The 17,963-nt window shown below is 20.6% G+C and overlaps 2 protein-coding genes across 44 annotated transcripts; one reads left to right on the top strand and one right to left on the bottom strand.

Annotated features, from left to right (window-relative positions):
• Window positions 1–64: 64 nt before the first annotated feature.
• LOC108001656 (cyclic AMP-responsive element-binding protein 1) lies at window positions 65–8,323 on the bottom strand. Of its 39 annotated transcripts, none has more exons than XM_062072805.1 (9): window positions 7,930–8,072; window positions 7,651–7,826; window positions 6,980–7,187; window positions 6,410–6,559; window positions 6,050–6,179; window positions 3,760–3,849; window positions 3,092–3,235; window positions 2,781–2,868; window positions 65–2,653 (listed from the first exon to the last, which is right to left on the bottom strand). In XM_062072805.1, exons 3-9 carry the CDS (start codon window positions 7,166–7,168, stop codon window positions 2,509–2,511), a joined length of 936 nt encoding a protein of 311 aa, XP_061928789.1. In that variant the 5' UTR covers window positions 7,169–7,187; window positions 7,651–7,826; window positions 7,930–8,072; the 3' UTR covers window positions 65–2,508. The 39 variants fall into 39 exon arrangements, with proteins under 39 accessions (XP_061928789.1, XP_061928805.1, XP_061928820.1 ...); XM_062072821.1 differs by having other exon boundaries at window positions 2,781–2,850; XM_062072836.1 differs by having other exon boundaries at window positions 2,781–2,841.
• Window positions 8,324–9,311: 988 nt separating this feature from the next.
• On the top strand, window positions 9,312–17,923 carry LOC108001637 (transmembrane protein 47). Of its 5 annotated transcripts, XM_062073078.1 has the most exons (7): window positions 11,710–11,725; window positions 12,614–12,722; window positions 13,034–13,220; window positions 13,293–13,442; window positions 13,527–13,589; window positions 13,691–13,938; window positions 14,032–17,923. In XM_062073078.1, the coding sequence occupies exons 2-6, from the start codon at window positions 12,669–12,671 to the stop codon at window positions 13,903–13,905; spliced, it is 669 nt and encodes a 222-aa protein (XP_061929062.1). In that variant the 5' UTR covers window positions 11,710–11,725; window positions 12,614–12,668; the 3' UTR covers window positions 13,906–13,938; window positions 14,032–17,923. The 5 variants fall into 5 exon arrangements, with proteins under 5 accessions (XP_061929068.1, XP_061929067.1, XP_061929065.1 ...); XM_062073084.1 differs by lacking the exon at window positions 12,614–12,722 and adding an exon at window positions 9,312–9,442 and having other exon boundaries at window positions 11,659–11,725; window positions 13,691–17,923; XM_062073083.1 differs by lacking the exon at window positions 12,614–12,722 and adding an exon at window positions 10,252–10,527 and having other exon boundaries at window positions 11,659–11,725; window positions 13,691–17,923.
• The last annotated feature ends 40 nt before the right edge of the window (window positions 17,924–17,963 follow it).

Below are 17,963 nucleotides of genomic sequence, written 5' to 3'. Positions count from 1 at the left end.
TACTATTTTCTATAATAATAATGAGTTCTTAGGAGGTTTATGAATTATATTTTTTAAAGACAAATGATATGTAAAAATACATGTATTATCTATATACAATATTTCATATTATCGGTGCAATAATCAAGATATACATATATCATACATATAATTAACATTAAAACACAGATGATGTGTACAGTCTAAATTAAAGTCGAATTCAAATCTGCCAAGAAAAGAAACTTATAGTGAGTTCTTACTTTATAACATATCACTATAAGCGCATTGTACTCTCATTTTATAGGGAATAATTTGGAAATAATCTATTTTCCAATTCAATAAAATTGTATAATTACAAATTACATGTTAAGCACATAAGAACATTGTATAACTATTTTTTTTTCTTATTATCAAAGTGAAAAATTTAACAGCAAATAATTTGAGAATTTATGCATTGTGCCTATACAAAAAAATTTTCCAGTCTGATCAATCATAAAATTTATTTTGGTTTTGTTAAAAAAATAATATGTACAAATAGTTATTACTATATAATTATTACTATTATTATACTTTTTATAAATAATTTTACAAATAATAATATATTTTAACATTTTATAAAAAAAAATTATATCATTTCAAATAATCAGCAAATCATGCACAAACTTATTAAATAATTATTTTAAATTATCGAATGATCAAACTGGATTTTCAATATTCAAATTTTTTTTTTTATAAATATATAACAATCAAAATTATACATCAAATAGTTTTATACTTATATTATATAACATTGATTTTATGAAAAAAAATGCATTAGACAAATAATTCTTTTTAAATATGTGTCAGATATTAAAAAATAATTTCTTGTTCTTGATATTAAAAATCATAATATATAAATTATTTGATTGTAATACATTCTGTTTTCTACTGTAACATGATTTAGATTCAATTATATCTGTATGCAATTTAGAATATATTATATAATTTATATTAGTGATTTAAAGATTTTATTTAATTCCAAAAGATATGGAAATATATTGGAATAGAAATTTTAATTTTAACATAACTGTACGATTTTACGCAGAACATAAAACTATAATATAATATGTAATTTAAAAAATATTGCATGTACCCATATTTACTTAAAATATGTAATTTGACACATACTTAGGTATGCATATGTATGAGCGCACTTGCGCGTGTTTATTTGTATACCATATACATACAGAATCTTCAAGGCACTCCAGATATATATATATATGTATATATATATATCTATATATATTACATTCATATTTTACAAATTCTGTTTTTCAGCTTTTCGCACTTAAGGCGTCTTAAAATAGAAAATAAAATCAAATGAGAATATTTTAACTAGTGCTTTTCTACATTATATAAGTTACATTTTTTTCATAATATGTTTCTGAAGTTCGTATTTAAAGTAAAAAATTATATTGAGATAATATTTTATACATATACATGTCGCAGCAGCAATGATCAAAGTAGTAGAATTTCGATCTATTTATCTTTTTACAATTATCTCTAATCTCTTTATTTATGCCTCAAATACTTCTAATAGATTCATTTTTTTAATGGATCTACTTTTTTCAAGTATAAAAGAATAAAGAAATTGGAAAAAAATTATATAGACACTGTTATCTAATAACTATGCTTTTTTTTATGCAGAAACTATGTGATCTTAATAGTTGTATCTAATTCCTAATTATACTAGCAAATATTGTGTATAAGGCGTTTCTTTCAAATATGTGTATTTTTAGTGATCAATTATTTATATTATATTATATTATATTATAACATTATATAATATTATATATAATATTATATATTATATATATATATATATAAATATTATATTATATTATATTATATTATATATATTATATATAATATATATATATATAATATTATATATAATATTATATATAATATAATATTATATTATATTATATTATATTATATTATATTATATTATATTATAAATTGATTACTAAATATACTCTCCTCATTTTTTTGTAATGCTCTTTACTTTTTACTAATGTAAAATTTTTCAAATAGAATCAAACATAAGAATATAATATTTATGTATAATTGAAAGTTTCAAATATATCATTTGACATCACATAGTTACTGTAATATAAATGAATATGCTCCAAATACTAATGTCACTATCTTGTTATCAACATATTTTGAATATGTAATCATTAATAACCTAAATTCATATGATTGTTATCCAAAATATAGATTGACTTCCAGAATATTGCCTATAAGTTTGCTATCTCTGCATCTCATATACCTTTGGCTTCTCGCTTTAGTAATAGCAAGTTTCACAAGCCTTTATATTCGCATTTTAAATACAGTATGTTACAGAAACACTTATTTATAAGAATGCATGTACATCACCATTGCTTACTTAACAACTTTTAAGATAATGTACACAAAGAAGACATGTACAATTTTTTTTAGCAAGTTAATAGTTTTCATACAATGTTTCAACATTAAACACCAACCTCAGTCAGTTTTCGGTTCGCATAGTTGTTTTAATGATTTAAGTTCTTCTATTAACGTCTGATTTCTATTTTCCAGTATTGCAACACGATTTTCTAAACACTTTATATATTCTTTCTTTTTTCTTCTACACTCGCGGGCTGCTTGTCTATAAAAATAAAAAATATTTTTATTATATTTATATTATATTTTTAAATTTATATTTATTATATTTAGAAATAAAAATAGAAATATAATATCTCATTGAATATATTTTTATTTTAATTAAATCTTACCTATTTTTGAGCAACCTCAATTCTCTTTTTCTAGCTGCATCTTCTACTACGACACCATGTCCTGTGTAAGCTGAAACATTGTCAGAGACTGTATTCCCCAAATTTTTAATTTTTTTGCTCATAATTATTTAGTGCAATTAAAATATTAAATATTTAATTCATATTATTATTATTATGATTTTAATTTTTATATTTTAATTTTTTATATTCATAAATTACTTATATATTAAAAAAGATTTTTTAAATATTCATTTTTTAAAAATCATTTAGAAAAAAATTCAATGACGAAAAATTATGAAAAAAAGGCGCACCTGGAACAAAAAATTGTGTATCTTGGCCTTGTGCATATTGTACTATAGCTCCACCTGCTGTTGCTGCATTACTCATAGTTAATGTATGAAGTCCAGGAACACCTTCGCCTTGGGTTGCAATTTGAATGGTACCAGCAGGAATTACTGTAAATTAATTGCAATCTGTATTAATTACGATTATTGATATATTACATCAATATTAAATATATATCTATATATATATGTTGTATGTATGTATATTATATTGATAAATAAATGTATTCATTATTAAGCCTATTTCATGTAATATAATGTTTCATAAAAAAAAGTTACTATTTATAAATTCATTTACTTTAAGTATAATACTATAATACATAAAAAAAAAATGAAAATAAGTCTAAATAGTTTTTTAACAATTATTATGATTATATATATTATTTATGTACCTATTCATAAACAATTAAAAACCCCATAAGCAAAGATGCCACACCAAGCAAACATTATACAAAATATCACATTAGGCAATAGAAAGACAAAAAGAATTAAATTTTATGTTTTAATTTAATAATTTACTCCAATTTTAATTTACTCCTCTAACATTATTTTAAATTAAAAAAACAAAGATTATAATTGCGCAGAATCAAATAAAGGACAGCCAGGAAAGATATATAGGAGAAAAAATAACCAACCTGTCTGATAATGAAGCGAATGGGAAGACACTTCACTGTCCACGTTAGAATCACACTCAGAAGATGATTCTAGAGGGGGCAATCGACCGTCTGTAACACCGAATTAGTACAACCCCTTATTATAATAGAGTTGTTATCGGTGTTAATTTATTTAATCTAAATGAACTTGAAAAATTCCCACAATGTAAAAAAAACTTTTTTATTAGAAAGTAGCAATGTATTTTTTATAATATTCATTTCTAGAAATAATATTATTAAAATAATATTTAATATTTCTTCTGAGTAATTTTTTTGATTGTATAAAAATATATAATTATATGTGTATTTAAAAAAATCTGTATGCAGAAAGATAAATATTTACATTATTAAAAAAATATAAAAAAAGTAAAATATTTTTATATGCTATTTCCTTTCTGGCTGCTGTTTTTTATATATTTACTATAATACTGTGCAGTCAGCTCATACAAAAAGGAAATAGATCAAAATCAAGGAAAAATCAAAACTAATAATAAAATACTATCTTAAAAAGCATAAATATTAATAATAATAACGAATTTTAATTATTATTACTTTTTTTATGAAAATTTTATTAAATACAAAAAAAGTGAAACTTTATTAAAATTAATAAATATAACTAAATAATGTTATATGTTAATTTATTATTAAATTATTAAAAAAAGTAATTTTAAATTTATTAATATTAAATAAACATAGTGGGATTCCATTTATTACAATAAAAAAAAAATTTTTTTTTCATATTACATATATATATAATGGTTAGAGGAGAATTTGTGTTTTTCTTAGGATTAAAAAGTTTTAAATTTTATTATAATTTATCTTAAATTCTAAGCTTGGTATGGCATATTTTTTTTCATATAAAATAAAATATTAAAAAGCATAAAATATCACATTCACAGATTTCTTATTCAACTACTTAATGAAATTAATGCACTTAAATATTCATTTAATAAATAACTTATAAAATAAATTTTACATTTAGTATGATTAAAATTAAAATTAAATTAATGATATAATTATAATTACCTATGAAATATGTAAAAAAATAGATAAAGTAATTGTATGAACTGACATGCACTTTATTATTTCTGTGAATAATATTATATTTATATTTTTTAAAAATTATATAGAGAATTATATACAGAATATGAGTTATGAAACATGACTATTTTAAATAATTCATTAAATAATTTGCTGCATTAAAAATTTTTCATACTAAACTTGTATGATATAGAGATGTTTATTGCAGATAGATATATGAAAAATATATTAAGTTCAATTTTGTTTTTTAGAATCATATATTTTTCAATATATCATCAAAGCATTCTTTATAAAAAAAATTATTAAATTATTTATAATAAAAAATTATCAATATAGAAAATTTATAATTGAGAGTCAAAAATAATGAAATAAAAAAATATACTTTGTCAACAAAAAAGTATATTTGATATTGTTTTTTATATGATAAATTTTATAAAATTCAATTTAGAATATTTATTAAATTAGTAATTTATTTTCCATAAACTTAGTAGATTTTTATAATTTGTATTGAAATGTTATTTAAAAATATGAAATTGATTTTAATATTTCTATATATTCTAAAAAAAAATAATAACAAGAAGTTATGTTTTGTTTGTTTATTTTTTATTATAGTTTTTATATGAAATATTTTTTTTAAAGAAATAAATTAATAAATTATAATTTATAAATTATAAATTATAATAAAGAAATAAATAAATTAATAGTCATGTTATATTATCCAACTTGTATACAATATATATATATATATATATACATACACAAAAGAGTATTTTTGAGAAATTGATTCTAGAGACTGAAATAAAAGTATACAAAAATGTCAAATGAGACTAAAAATTATTAAATTAAAAATAAATTAAAATTTATATTAAATTAAAGTTTACATTAAACAAAGTGAAATGGAAATAGAATGAGATCTTTTGTATGACATTATAAATTTCTATTTCATTTAACATGAATTTAAATTACTTATAATTTAATAAATAAACTTCATTTAAAATTTTTTTATTAATTTTTATATTTGTTTTGGTCTCTAGAATTAATTCTTCAAAGATGATAAATATATTTCTGTATATCTGAATTTATAATAAGATTAAATAAAAAATAAGAAATAATTGCATAGCAATTTATATTATATTTAACAAATAAAAAATTTTGTTTTTAATTCTAAAAAATTAATTAATATTTTATCAATATATTAATATATAATATATTATAAAAAAATTTTACATACCAGTAATTTCACCACCACCTAAGTCATTAAGAATTTTTTTATATGATGGTCGTCTGGTAAGGATACCTCCTCTTTGTTCTGGAGATTCTTCTGAATCTGAGAAACTATCATCGCTACCAGTCTCAACCACCTAATATAATAATATACAATATTTTATTATATTTAATATTATTTTTTAAATATATATATTTATAAAAATTATATATTATATAAAATTTAATATTTCATAAATATAATAAATATTTTAAATTTATAAATTTATTTAATAAAAAAAATTAAAATTAAAAAAAATTATTAATAACAGAGTTTAATCTTTAAATATAAATAAAAATTATTAATCAAAATTAAAAAAAAACTTACCTGAAGCGTTTGTAAACTTGCTTGAGCTGTTTGTATAACGGAGTTGGGTTTACTGACAAGAATAACATTTCCTTTTGAAATAGCAACAGGTTGAATATTTGTTGCAGTCTGAATTACTGATTGTTGATTAGGCTGTATAACAGATTGTACCTATATAAAGCAAGAGCATTTCATATAAACTATTATGAATATTAAAGAATATATATTACTAATTAAATGAACATGAATATTTATAAAATGTATTTAATATACAACAAAAATAATAAATTTTGATATTGACTAATATCATCATGCATATGCAAGTAAAATGGATATAAATATTTATCATAAATATCATAATATTATATTAATTGTGTTAAAAATAAAATAATTAAAAAAATGAATTCAAGTTTTAATTTCTTTAATTTTAATTCTGAACCAGCATTATGCAAGATTGAATATATACACAATACTTATTTGATTAACTGATAATTATGATTAAAAACATAAATAAATTATATATGCATGCTTTCAACTAAAACAGATAAATAAATGATCAGACATAGATACACAGGAGATTCTCCTGTATACCTGTGTTGTTCCTGACGTAGGTAGTGTCAGTTGCACAATGCTGGTAGAAGCTACCAGATGATGAGTTTGCTGCTGTGTTCTATTGAGAGATTGTACCGATGTTGCTATTGCTGGTGCTGCATCGCCGCTTTGAGAACCTGCAGACAATGGGTCAACAGCTGATCCATTTTCCTCAACCATACTTTCCATAGCCTGGGAATATCAAACCCTACAAAACAAAAAATATTTTCATAATTGAATATATTTTTTATAAAATTATATTTATATTTATATTCATATATATATAATATATATTATATATATAATATTATATTAATATAATATAAATATAATAATATAATATAATATAAATACATATAATATATATATGTATTATTTATATATATATATATATATATATATATATATATATATATATATCTATAAATAATTTTTTTTAATTTTGAGTGCATATTGCTTGTAATTAGATATTTGTGATTTTGCATGAAAAAATTATTATATGACAAAAAGTCTAAGATTTAAATTGTCCTTTCAAACAATTATTGTTTATATTTTTTTTAGTTTAATTTTTAGTTTAATTTTTTGATGATTTCTTAAAATATTTCAAGAAAAGAAAACTATACAAAAAAATGCATACAATTTTTTATTTAAAAAATTAAATATATGCATACTTGAAATATCACGAATTGACTTCCAGACTAAAGATAAACATCATCAGAACAAGTGGTATCGAGGATTTGAAAACATATTCAATTCAAAATTGGAGTTATCCATTAAAGTGCAAAAGTTTTAAATTTCCCGCCAGTCTGCGATCGGCGGTGTTACTGCGTCATTTACATAAGCAGATCTAAAAATAATACGAGAACAATAAACACTTAAGATGTTTTCGTACATGAGCGAAGGGCCAGAAGTCATAAAAAAAACATGATGAAATGTGACTAGGATTGTACCGATTAATATTACGATGTGTTGGTTAGCGATGAAAAGAGATGTCAGAATTGTCACGTAACCCCCATTGCCCTTTTCGAGAAATTCGTACATCTTCCTTAAGGCGCCATATTTTACGGCATATTCCATAGCAGACGTAAAATTGATTGTACTGGGATCATGAAATCAAATGCTAGTAGTTTCGGTAACATTTTTTATGTACCATAAGCGCAGTGGTCCATGTCCGGTTGTTATTATTCTCCAGCTGGGTACTTACCAGTTACGTATTTCTCGTCACCAACTTTGCTGCAATCGGAGTGGGCAAACAGGCAGGTACGTAGCAGCCACGTCAAAACTCCAGTGGCTTCGTCACTGGTGGAGCCCACGACCTCCGCGCTGCGCGTCACGATCAAAATGGCCGACGTTTTCCCTCCACCCCCTCAAAAACTGATCGTGCATCGGATAGTAATGGAATTGATGCTCTCCACATGTGTAATATTAATCGTGTTTTTTAAAATATTCCATAAATTTACTTTTAATAAACTGAAATTAACATATTAATTATTGTTATATTTACAATTAATTGATTTGTCATATTAAATATATTCTGTGTTAATGATTAAATATTAATATATCGTAAACAATAGTTAGCTTTATAAAATTAATTAAATATTAATATTTATAATGAAATATCGAATGTAGTATTTATTTTATTTTAATTGATTAATAAAAATAAAAATAATATAATTTTAATTATCATTGATTTTAAAAATAATTAATGACAATGTTTTAATTATTATACGTAAAAATTATTAAAATTCTAAATTAAAATAAATAAATATTATTTTTATTTAATTATAAGTTAATAATTATTGAAAAAGTAAATAAATAACTAATTATAGGTATTTTTTTATATAATAATTATTTCCTATATATATATATATATTTCTTTTATATAATACAATATTATACAATATTATACAATATACTACACATATAACATACATATATAATTTATAATAAAATAATTATTTATAAAAATAATTAATTGATTAAAATGTTTAATTTATTTAATTAGTTGAAAGTTCTTTGATATATAAATATACATTTTATTCAACCATTAAAATTTTTTAATCGATAATTCAGTATAATATAAAAAAAATTTAGAATATAGAATGCAGAATATTGAAATTAAAATATTGAAAAAAAAATATTACATTTTAAATATATGCGATTTTATAAATAAATTTACATATTTAATTATTAAACAATAATGAATATTAATGAATAATAATGAATAGTAATTTATACAATTGTTTATTTCATTCAAGTATTAAATTTATTCTTTATTTATAAAATGAGAAAATAAAAAGTAATCTAATTATATATAGTTTATAATGTTTAATATTAATAAAAATTACGTTAATTGTTAATAATAAATTTCGTTATGATTGACATTGAAAATTTGAAAAAAAAATGAATTACTAGTTTCTCAATTATAGTTTCTATATAATTTTTAATTATTTTGAAATTAATGTGAGTACATTATAAATGTTAAAAAATTATATGAAATTTAAATATGCGTATAAAAATATTTGTGTATGTGTGCGCGCGCACGCATAGTTAGTTTAAAGAAATATGTGTAATGCTGACGTCATTTTGTGACGTCATCGTTATATTTAGAAACGTATACATCTGTTTCAATTAGATTTATATCAATATTTTTAAAAATATCTTTTAATAAATTATTAATAAATTAATACTTTCTAATACAATTTTCAATTCAATACATGAATAAGTGTCAAAAGACTATTTATTATTATTACAAGAAATTAAGTATTGAAATGTGAAAATTTTTAATAAATATCATGTAATATAACAATATTATAAAATATTATTATAAATTTATATATTTATCTATTACTTTGCTAACATAATATATAAATAAAAATAAAATTATTAAATATTATAGTTTCATATTAGATTATGCATATATATTTTAACTTTGAAATTTAAGGTTCCTTGCATTTATTTTAATATATATATATATATAACAATTTATTCAAAATTTTTATAAATTCTAAAAAATTACTTGTCGTTTTATGACATTTCCTTAACAATAGTTGAAAAACAGATTTAACATTATTGTAAACTCATATTATATTTTTATTGGATATGTCAAGATAATTACTTTAAGATCACTTTTTCTATTGGACGTAATATGAAAATATAGTAAATTATAGAAGCGTATTCGTTGAATAAGGAAATAGGAAAAATACCAATCACTGTTGAGGTTAGAAATCTCAATGCAAAGAGAACCAATAGGAATATTCGATTCTTATTTGCTTTCTAAAGTATTATTCATTGAGTGCCTATATTCTTTGCTATATATATATATTATATATATCAGTAGTACGCGAGTGTATAATGAACGTATTACTGAAATCTTTGTTGACATTTATAGTGACATAACCCTCAGAATCAAATTATATTATTAATTTTCCTGATATTGTTTTTCACGTACAAATTTTTTACAAGTTATCACACTCTAAAATCGCATTTATTCATTTAATATTTGATGCAGAGATTGATAAGTTTGTAGAGTGAACATATCAACTATTGTAAGTGATTATGTTAAGATAAAAAATATTTTTTTATTTGATATTTAATCAGATAATTAAAAAAAGCAAAGTATATTCATATTATTCGAAATATCAGTTATGTAAGATATAAAGAACGATTATTACTATTTAACATCAAGTTTGGTTATATCGTGTATTTTTTACTGAAATATATTTTATTATATAATAAATTTTTTAAGTTATTTAATGTTATATTATTAAATGTTAAAATTTTTAAAATGATTAAAATATATGTTTAAAAAAATACATAATAATGTTAATAGTATTTAATAAAATGTTACATATAAACATAAATGTAGAATAAATATAATGAATTTCGATATGCGTTACAAATAATTGATTCAATTTATAATTCAATTATGATTCAATTTATTTTATTTAGAAAAACATTTATTATGTATTTTCGATATAATCCAAAATACTATTTTTCGATTTCCTCGAAGAAAAGTATATTTTTTACGATTTAATACGAAATGACATATATTATCTTTTATCATAAAAACTAATACGTTATAATTATTTTCAATGAAAAATAACATATTTGGTTTATAAAAAAAATAATTTTAAAAGGTTATCTAAATAAAAAGTATATTTTGATCATTTTAAAATATATTGAATTATCTATTATATGTATTGGTTCGAAAAAGAAAAAAATTATTGAAATAGCAATGATTATAAATTCAGAATTTAGTTTTAATTTGATCGTAATCGTGAAATATTCTATTATTTATAATAAAAAATTAAATGAATCTTTTTTCTTAGAGAGTTGAAATTACTACTTTTTGTAAGATAAGTAAAACACACTATTAAATATATATATCAATAAATATATCGTAATAAATATCAATTTCTACTTATGTAAAATATATATAATAAAAAAAAAATATATAATATAGAATAAATATTAACTTTAAATTAATAAAGTTTATTAATGACTTTCATTTCATTATCTAATTTAATTACTATTAATAAATAAATTTTATAATTATTTTTTTCTTTTTAACAGTTTTTATTTTTATTAAATTATATTCATAATAATTTGTTTATTTCATTGATCTTATTTTATTATTTTTATTTTGTTTTGTTATAGTGAATTTATTTTATTTTCAGATATTAACATATAAAAATGGCACAAACAACTACTATTGAAACAATCACTATTACTAGGCCTTTGAAGGTAATATTTGAATATTTTTTTCTTATTTATTTTTAACTTATTTTTGTACTATACTTAATTTTATTTATTTACATTTATTTGTAACTAAATTTTCAAACTATAAATCATTTATAATTATATATATAATATAATATATAATATAATATATTAATATATGTATATATTAATAATTATTGCTGTATATTTATTGCTGTATATTTATTGCTGTATTGCTATATTAATTATTAAAATATTTTAAATTAAATTTTATTAAAAATGAAATCAATATAGATAAAACTCGAATTTCAATTAGATGATTATTTATAACAAAATATTTCGATGTTATAAAACAAAAAATATAATTAAAATAGAACTTTAAAATTTAAATAAGATATTTATATTATTTTGATCACGTAAGGAAATGTCTATAAGTAGAATTTGTCTCAAATTTCATCTATACTAAAAAGCACCCTCTATCATGTACGCGCATTGCGCCACGACCTTTAATGGGCGCAGCTTCCCTGGAACTCAATTACTCCCTTAACTTCCAATGGAGATTGTCTCTATTTGACCTCGTTGTTCGTAAGATTTTTTTGAGGTGTTTTGATAAACGAACCAATATAGGAAAAGACTAAAGCTTTAGCAACAATGTAATGTGCATAACTTTTAAAGCGGAAACAAAATTAAAAAATTGTTTTGTGTATTGAACAAAAGTAAAAAGAACGCGAACTGTGTTTACTTTATTATTAATCATTTGCAAATTTAACATTTTCCAATTATTTCTAAATGTTTCCTCGTTTTTCATTGAGAGTAATACGTGGAAGAGTGTACGATGTCCCGTAAATGGTATTCGTTGAAGAGACCAAAGAAACTGTGAACATTTCAAAACCATTTTTAATTATATACTAGGCTTCTCGGTTTTATCCACTAGGATTAATTTTGAGAAGTATACTGGGTATTTACGATGATCATGTATACAGTTGCAGAAGATCATATGGGCGATACTGAAATCGCACAGGTATATGTGGGCTATGTTTTAATATGAATCTAATCGGCGATTATATTTGCCTACATAATTGATCTGTTAGGCATTTTATTTTGAATAAATTTTTGGCGTTTTTATAAATCATGGTTCATAATTAATAATTTTTGTGATAATTTATTGTCATGTATTTGATTAATTTAAGAATTAATGAATAAATCTAATATTTATTATAGTTTAAATTTTTTAGAAGTATAAAATATTACAAAAATATATTTACAAAATATATTATACATATTATTTACAAAAATTTGATATAAAAATAAAATTTCATTTTTATCCTATAGGTGATAGCATTTATATGTGGAATAATAGTAATATTATTAATGATAATGGGCTTAGCTTCTACTGATTGGTTAATGGCATTAGGATGGAGACAAGGATTATTTGCACATTGTATTGAAGAAGCAGCGCCTACACCTTTGCCATTTAATGTACCAGATTCTGCAGGATGTTTCCAAGCTAGAGACGTTGGTATGATAAAAAAATAATTAATTTTAATGAAATATTTAAAATAATAAATTTGATTTTTTTTATTTTTTACAGCCTATATAAAAGCAGCTGCTGCCTTATGTGTAGTATGTTTAATAACAGATATTGCAGCAACAATTCTTACTGGTCTTGGTTTAAGATCACAAGATAATCGTGATAAGCATAAATATTATAGATTTGCAGTCTTTTGCATGGGTTTTGCATGTAAGATTCATTATTTGATTGTTATTTAATTAATTTTAATATATATATATATGTGTGTTTAACATATATTTCTTTCTGTTTTAGTGATATCACTTTTAATAGCTTTAGTAATATATCCAGTATGTTTTGCCGCAGAACTTAATTTTGGTTTGTATGCTTTTGAAAAATATTCTAAATATTTTTTTATGTATTTGTAATTAGTTTCATTTTTAAATATAATATATTTTTATATAATATAAATATTATAGGAAATCGACCAATGTGGGAATTTGGTTGGGCATATGGAGTTGGTTGGGGTGCAGCTATATTTTTGTTTGGTGGAGCGATTTTATTATTATGCGATAAGGAAAGCGAAGAAATTTATTACAAAGAAAGAAAAATTGTACGCGATGATATTGGCGGTGGAGGTTCTATGATTGGTATGGGACATCATGGTGGACGAAGTGGGACGCAATTAGCCTAGTGGCATTGCTCCCTGCCCGACGTTGTTCTCTAGGTGATTTATTTCTTCTTTTTCTGTCCTCACTATTTGATACATTTGTGGAGAAAAACGTACACATGTATAAGAGTAAACAATTTTTATATATAGTCTGCTTGTTCACCAGCATATATTGGACATAACTATCACTTTGATATAGGATGTATGAAACATCTTATCGGCGAAAAGAGTTTGTAAATTGACCGAAACTTGATTAATTCGTTCGTGGGTTACCAATTTCCAATTTTTCATAGTAAAAATTTTGGGACCATTGCATCATTTAATTTACTATAATATTATATTTTATGTGTATCATATAACTAAAATTATTTTTTATGTAGTTTATATACATACGTTATTTCATAAAATTTGTTAATTAATATTTTATACCATTATTATGGTAGCATTCATGCTGCATCTCTTATCTATAAAAAACATAATGAAATCACAATTTCTATTTGTTGCTTATTTATTTAAGATGAGGCAACTTTATTAATAAGACTTTCAATTTGCTATTTATAATTTATCATTATGATCTTTAACTTTTATCATGCCTACATCTGTTTATTATTTTTTGGCTAATTTAAAAAATGATCTTTGCCGTTCGAAAATAGCAAAAAATACTGGAGTACTTAAATAAAATTTAATATTTTTTCTTTTATGAAGATTTACACAAAGATTTCAATAATAAAAAATTAAAAAAGTAATAGAATTACAGAATTAGAAACTGCCTGACTTTAGTCAATTAATGAATTATTAATTATTTTTATTTTTATATAAAAGTTTATAGTTTCAATTTAGTTATTATTTATTATCTTTATTTTATATATTGTATTTTCATATACATATATATGTATATATGTTTATTAGATGCTAATAATTTATTATTTCTTTGAATTTATTTTTACTTATTAATATTAAAAGTGATATTTGCTTTAAAATGATTTATATTATTAAAATATTTGCTAATACTTTAATAATATAATATTTATAATGTCATATATACATATTGCAAATAAAATTCGGGAAAAATTGTTCTAAGCAATCTTATGATTACATACACGCACACGAATTAATAAAATTAGACAAAATTTTAATTGATTCTTAGTGCTGGAAAAATAGCATTTATAAAAAAAAAATTACATGCTTGGGTACATTATCGATTTATATAAATTTTGAAAAATTTTTGTATTTATTTTATTATTTTAAGATAAAATATCTTTGTAATAAAATTTGGCTTGAATCATAATTAATTATAAAATTACAAAATCTTTTATCATATAATTATAATTTAACAATTTATTTTTTTATTATATTATTTTCATGATTTTTATATATATTATTCTGATGTCTTCCTCTATTAATAAAAATAAATGTAAATGTTTATTGTATTATGAAAAATGCACACAAATGCTACCTCCAGTAATTTTTATTTTTCAAATACAGTCATTTAAATTATATAAAGCAAAAAATGAAAAAACAGTATAATTCTCTCAAATAATATAATATTTGATTTAATTATGAATAATATTAATTTCTTTCTTTATATATGTCTGATTATAAGACTAAGATATTTATTTGTATAAATCCTTTAGTTTTTGTTAATTATTAATAATTATTTTGTTTCTCATATTTATTTAAATAAATAAAATCATTAAACTTAAATAAATAAAATCATGTATTTACTTTGTGTTAATATGTAAATTTAATAAAATCTTTCAAATGATATATATTATTATATATATGAATTTAACTAATTTTGAAATCAATATGAAAATTTATATAAATATTTTAGTATTTTTAATATATTTTACTTCATAAAAATATTTATATGCATCACTGTATTAAGAATAATCACATTACATTATTACTATTTACCAAGCATGTATGCAATATGAGAGCTGAAATATGTACGCGTTTTAAGTTATTCATGACATTTTTAATTTTATATGAATTAAAAATAATAATATTGAAAATTCGTTAAATTTGATAAAAATAATTTCTAACAGTATTATATTTCATAGTAATTCTTAATTGGTAACCGTTTTTTTTTAACTTTTTCATTTAATTTGATCAAATAAATATTCATGATTTTCATCCATTGTCTATAAGGAGAAGGATAATTTCTCCATAAATCAAAGATATTTTAAGTTAAAAACAGCACTAAATATTTAAGTGTGCGACAGAATAGAGGCAGCTCGGGCAGGTATTATCTATTATGTTATCTGCATTACATACGTGTACGTATATGTATATATAGGTATTTTATAAATACATGTAATAGAATGATACAGTTGCAGTTATCGCGATACTCTAATGAAAAAGACTAAAATGAATACAAAACCAGTACATGCATTTCGTATGATGCGGCAGATCAATCATGCTTTTTACAATGAAAGACAATTCGTATTTTAATGCTAAGAGTTACAGTGCATTTGATTCTTTACCAAACACTGTCGATTTGCGCCTTTCAATTTTGATATACTTTTAAATGAAATGAAGTACTGTATAAGATTAAGAATATAACTAAATATTGAAATATGTTTGAAAGATGGAAACAAACAAATTACGATATGTTAATTAAGAGGTTTAAAATATAGAAAAATAATATGTGTATGCATAAAAAGGATATGTTATCATAAATTGAATAATAATAAAATATAGCTTGTATTTTGTTTGTATACATCTTTTCTGCTATATTTTACACTTTATTCTATTTAGTATCTAAATAGAAAACAAAAAAGAAAGAAAACATAGAAAGTAAAGTTTCAAAATGCAGAATTATAAATTGTAATTTTCAAAATTTATAAAAATTTATAATAAAAATCCACGTTTCGAAGTTATGATCAAAAAAGCATTAATTTTAATCTGGAAGAAAATATACTATTATACTGATCTATTACTGATTGTAATAAACTTAAATATTTATGTATTAGAACTACAATATAGATAATTTAATTTTCTGTTCTACTATTATGATATATATATGTAAGCAAACAAAATGATTATAGATAATGTAGAATTAATAGAGCACCATATCAGAGTAAAAAAAAAATCTTAATAGTTTGTTATATACAATCTTGAACAAAAAACAAATTCTTTGTTATATAGTAATTTATTTATATATAATATATTGAAATTAAATATAGTTTTATTATAAAATAATTTGTTCGGAACCAGCTAATTGCTTAATAAAATTAAATATTAATTTGATTTTGTTTTTGAACAAGAAATTCGAAATAGTAGCAAAAATGGTAAATAGATCAACAATATTATTTTTCGAAAAAGAATAGAATAACATTTCCTCTATGTTACTAAATATTAAAGATTTATAGTTTTTCACTTTCAAATTTTTTACTTTTTGGATTTCTTATTTCGCGAATTTTAAACAAAGGAGAGAGGAAAGAGATTACTTATTTTAAATATAAAAAAATTGTTTATAAAGGTTATAAAAAAAAATTAAAAATGAACAATGTAAATGTATAATTTTTGCAATATATTTATGATATATTTTCTTCAAGATTGAATTCATGTTAATGAAACAAAATAAAAAAATTTTAAACAAAATTATCTAAATAATCATAATTTTTTTAATTTATATAATTGTAATAATGTACATTATATTTCAATGCGTAAAAAAAAAAACTTTTAATAAATTATTCACAAGATTAATGCTATAGAGTAGAAAATTCATTGTATGTAAAAGTTTAAGAAAAAAGATTGACAAAGTAATAAAACAATACTTAACATTTCATATTGTATAGTATACATATCGTACTTATTTATGCATATCGTAGTAAATATAAAAAATATTAAAATATAAATATAGACTATAAAAAATATTAATGTCAGAACAAAAAAGTGTGTAAATTCGTTTTCTGTATTAAGAAATATTTGAATGCTCAGTAGAATTGTATGTAGAAATAAAAAATTATTTATGAGCATAGTACAATGTAAACATATCGTAATTGTACAAAGAATAAACAATATATCTAAAAACTAACATTGCGTATATTTATATTTGAAAATAAATTTTACGTTTT

This window comes from Apis cerana, linkage group LG1 (assembly GCF_029169275.1).
Source record: "Apis cerana isolate GH-2021 linkage group LG1, AcerK_1.0, whole genome shotgun sequence".
Taxonomy (NCBI): domain Eukaryota; kingdom Metazoa; phylum Arthropoda; class Insecta; order Hymenoptera; family Apidae; genus Apis; species Apis cerana.
Note: the sequence above shows the minus strand (reverse complement) of the source record. Positions and strands in the feature narration are given on the sequence as shown.

Bases quoted from the DNA above. Each gene is read 5' to 3' on its own strand.
- LOC108001656 (XM_062072809.1), bottom strand. From the start codon at position 7,168: ATGGAAAGTATGGTTGAGGAAAATGGATCAGCTGTTGACCCATTGTCT. The intron at 6,180-6,409 runs GTAAGTTTTTTT...TTATTATATTAG, and splicing joins CAAGTTTACAAACGCTTCAG to GTGGTTGAGACTGGTAGCGA. The intron at 2,869-3,091 runs GTGCGCCTTTTT...TGGGGAATACAG, and splicing joins TACACAATTTTTTGTTCCAG to TCTCTGACAATGTTTCAGCT.
- LOC108001637 (XM_062073081.1), top strand. From the start codon at position 12,669: ATGATCATGTATACAGTTGCAGAAGATCATATGGGCGATACTGAAATC. The intron at 12,723-13,033 runs GTATATGTGGGC...TTTATCCTATAG, and splicing joins GCGATACTGAAATCGCACAG to GTGATAGCATTTATATGTGG. The intron at 13,590-13,690 runs GTTTGTATGCTT...TAAATATTATAG, and splicing joins TGCCGCAGAACTTAATTTTG to GAAATCGACCAATGTGGGAA.